We start from the raw sequence: 2,500 nt of genomic DNA, 5'->3' as shown, positions 1-2,500 counted from the left end.
TGGTGGAGGTGAGGAATGCTGGGACCAGACAGTGGAGAATGTCGTGGGTTCTGGTGGAGGTGAGGAATGCTGGGACCAGACAGTGGAGAATGTCGTGTGTTCTGGTGGAGGTGAGGAATGCTGGGACCAGACAGTGGAGAATGTCGTGGGTTCTGGTGGAGGTGAGGAATGCTGGGACCAGACAGTGGAGAATGTCGTGTGTTCTGGTGGAGGTGAGGAATGCTGGGACCAGACAGTGGAGAATGTCGTGGGTTCTGGTCGTGGTGGGAGCGGTGTGGCAGTCCAGTCAGGTACTGCACGGAGCCAGGATGTAAGCCGTGAGTTTGTGCGAGGGGAGGAGAGCAGTTGGTCCCAGGCTCGTCAGAATGTTCCGGTTTCTGGTTGTGGAAGCGATGCGGCAGATGTTTCAGACACGCCACGGAGTGAGGGATTAAGTCACCACACAATGTCACCTGGATCAGACGTGACACACCACACAATGTCACCTGGATCAGACGTGACACACCACACAATGTCACCTGGATCAGACGTGACACACCACACAATGTCACCTGGATCAGACATGACACACCACACAATGACACACCACACAATGTCACCTGGATCAGACGTGACACACCACACAATGACACACCACACAATGTCACCTGGATCAGACATGACACACCACACAATGACACACCACACAATGTCACCTGGCTCAGACATGACACACCACACAATGACACACCACACAATGTCACCTGGCTCAGACATGACACACCACACAATGACACACCACACAATGTCACCTGGCTCAGACATGACACACCACACAATGTCACCTGGCTCAGACATGACACACCACACAATGTCCCCTGGGCCGGGGTGGCTGTGCCAGGGCTCCACACTTGTGTCCCCTGAGTCTGGATGTTTCGACTCACTCGGAGATTGCGACTCCTTGTTGGGCTCTTCTTTGAGTCTGCAAGATAAAGACCTCAGTATCCCTGACTCTGCCCCCCGCCGGGACCTGGACAGTCATGGCGGCTCCGATAGTGGTCTCTGTTGGAGCCTGCAAGATTGGGACGCGCCGGATGGTTCCCTCCAGCCCGGTATCGTAGATCCCAGTGCTCCCCACGATACCCCCCGGCCCGGTATTGTAGACCCAAGTATTCTCAACCATACCCCCCGGCCCGGTATCGTAGACCCAAGTATTCTCCACCATACCCCCCAGCCCGGTATTGTAGACCCAAGTATTCTCCACCATACCCCCCAGCCCGGTATTGTAGACCCAAGTATTCTCCACCATACCCCCCAGCCCGGTACGAGTTACGGTGACCCCACGACTGGCCGACCCCCCGGGGCTCCACAAGACTCTCATAGCATTCCTTTCGACTCCCCCCACCCCGGCGCGGGCAATCCTTGTTCTGACCGGGGCCCCAGGTGGACCTGGTCGGACCGGCCCCGCTACCCAGACGTCCCCCACGACCCCTGCGACCCCCATGACCCCCATGACCCTCACGACCCCCACGACCCCTGTGACCCCTGTGACTTTCCCCAGCCCTACGTGGACAGCCAAGGCAGTGGCCAGGAACCCTCGAGGAGACTGCGAGACCAGGGCGTCACTTTCGACTCTCCCAATCCTAGCCTGGACAGCCACGGCGGGGGTCAAGGTTCAGTGTGGAGTCTGCGGGATGATCACACCGTTCCTTACGATTCTCTCCAGACTGGTATCGGGGATAATCACAGCATTCCTTACGATTCTTTTCAACCTGCTATCGGGGATGATCACAGCATTCCTTACGATTCTCTACTGCCTAGTATCGGAGATGTTCAAAGCATTCCTTACGATTCCATCCAGCCTGGTATCGGAGATCATCAAAGCATTCCTTACGATTCTCTACTGCCTAGTATCGGAGATGTTCAAAGCATTCCTTACGATTCCATCCAGCCTGGTATCGGAGATCATCAAAGCATTCCTTACGATTCTCTACTGCCTAGTATCGGAGATGTTCAAAGCATTCCTTACGATTCTTTTCAACCTGGTATCGGAGGTGATCACAGCATTCCTTACGATTCTCTCCAGACTGGTATCGGAGATCTTCAAAGCATTCCTCATGGTTCTCTCCAGACTGGTATCGGAGATCTTCAAAGCATTCCTCATGGTTCTCTCCAGACTGGTATCGGAGGTGATCACTGTATTCCTTTTGACGCGTGTTCTGAGCACGAGTCTGAGGGGGAGCTGTCGGAGGACAGTTTGTGTGAGGAGACGTCTGGTGGGTCAGGTGGGACGGCACAGGCCATGTCAGATGACAGACAGAGGGGTGACACGTGGCAAAGTACGTCAGATGACAGACAGAGAGGTGAGACGTGGCGCAGTACGTCAGGTGACAGACAGAGGGGTGAGACGTGGCGCAGTACGTCAGGTGACAGACAGAGGGGTGAGACGTGGCACAGTACGTCAGGTGACAGACAGAGGGGTGAGATGTGGCGCAGTACGTCAGGTGACAGACAGAGAGGT

The 2,500-nt window shown here is 55.4% G+C and overlaps 1 protein-coding gene across 1 annotated transcript in view; it reads left to right on the top strand.

The window, feature by feature from the left end:
• LOC118478633 overlaps positions 1-2,500 on the top strand; it is a 4,841-nt gene that overhangs the window by 701 nt on the left and 1,640 nt on the right. Inside the window, exon 1 of the mRNA XM_035972621.1 lies at positions 1-2,168. This exon is cut by the window's left edge and continues 701 nt beyond it. Within this exon, the coding sequence (XP_035828514.1) occupies positions 1-2,168 (2,168 nt within the window). The remainder of the gene's footprint in view (positions 2,169-2,500) is intronic.

Source organism: Aplysia californica, unplaced genomic scaffold, assembly GCF_000002075.1.
Source record: "Aplysia californica isolate F4 #8 unplaced genomic scaffold, AplCal3.0 scaffold00763, whole genome shotgun sequence".
In the NCBI taxonomy this organism is placed as follows: Eukaryota; Metazoa; Mollusca; class Gastropoda; order Aplysiida; family Aplysiidae; genus Aplysia; species Aplysia californica.
The sequence above is the reverse complement of the archived record's forward strand: the minus strand, read 5'-3'. Positions and strand labels throughout refer to the sequence as shown.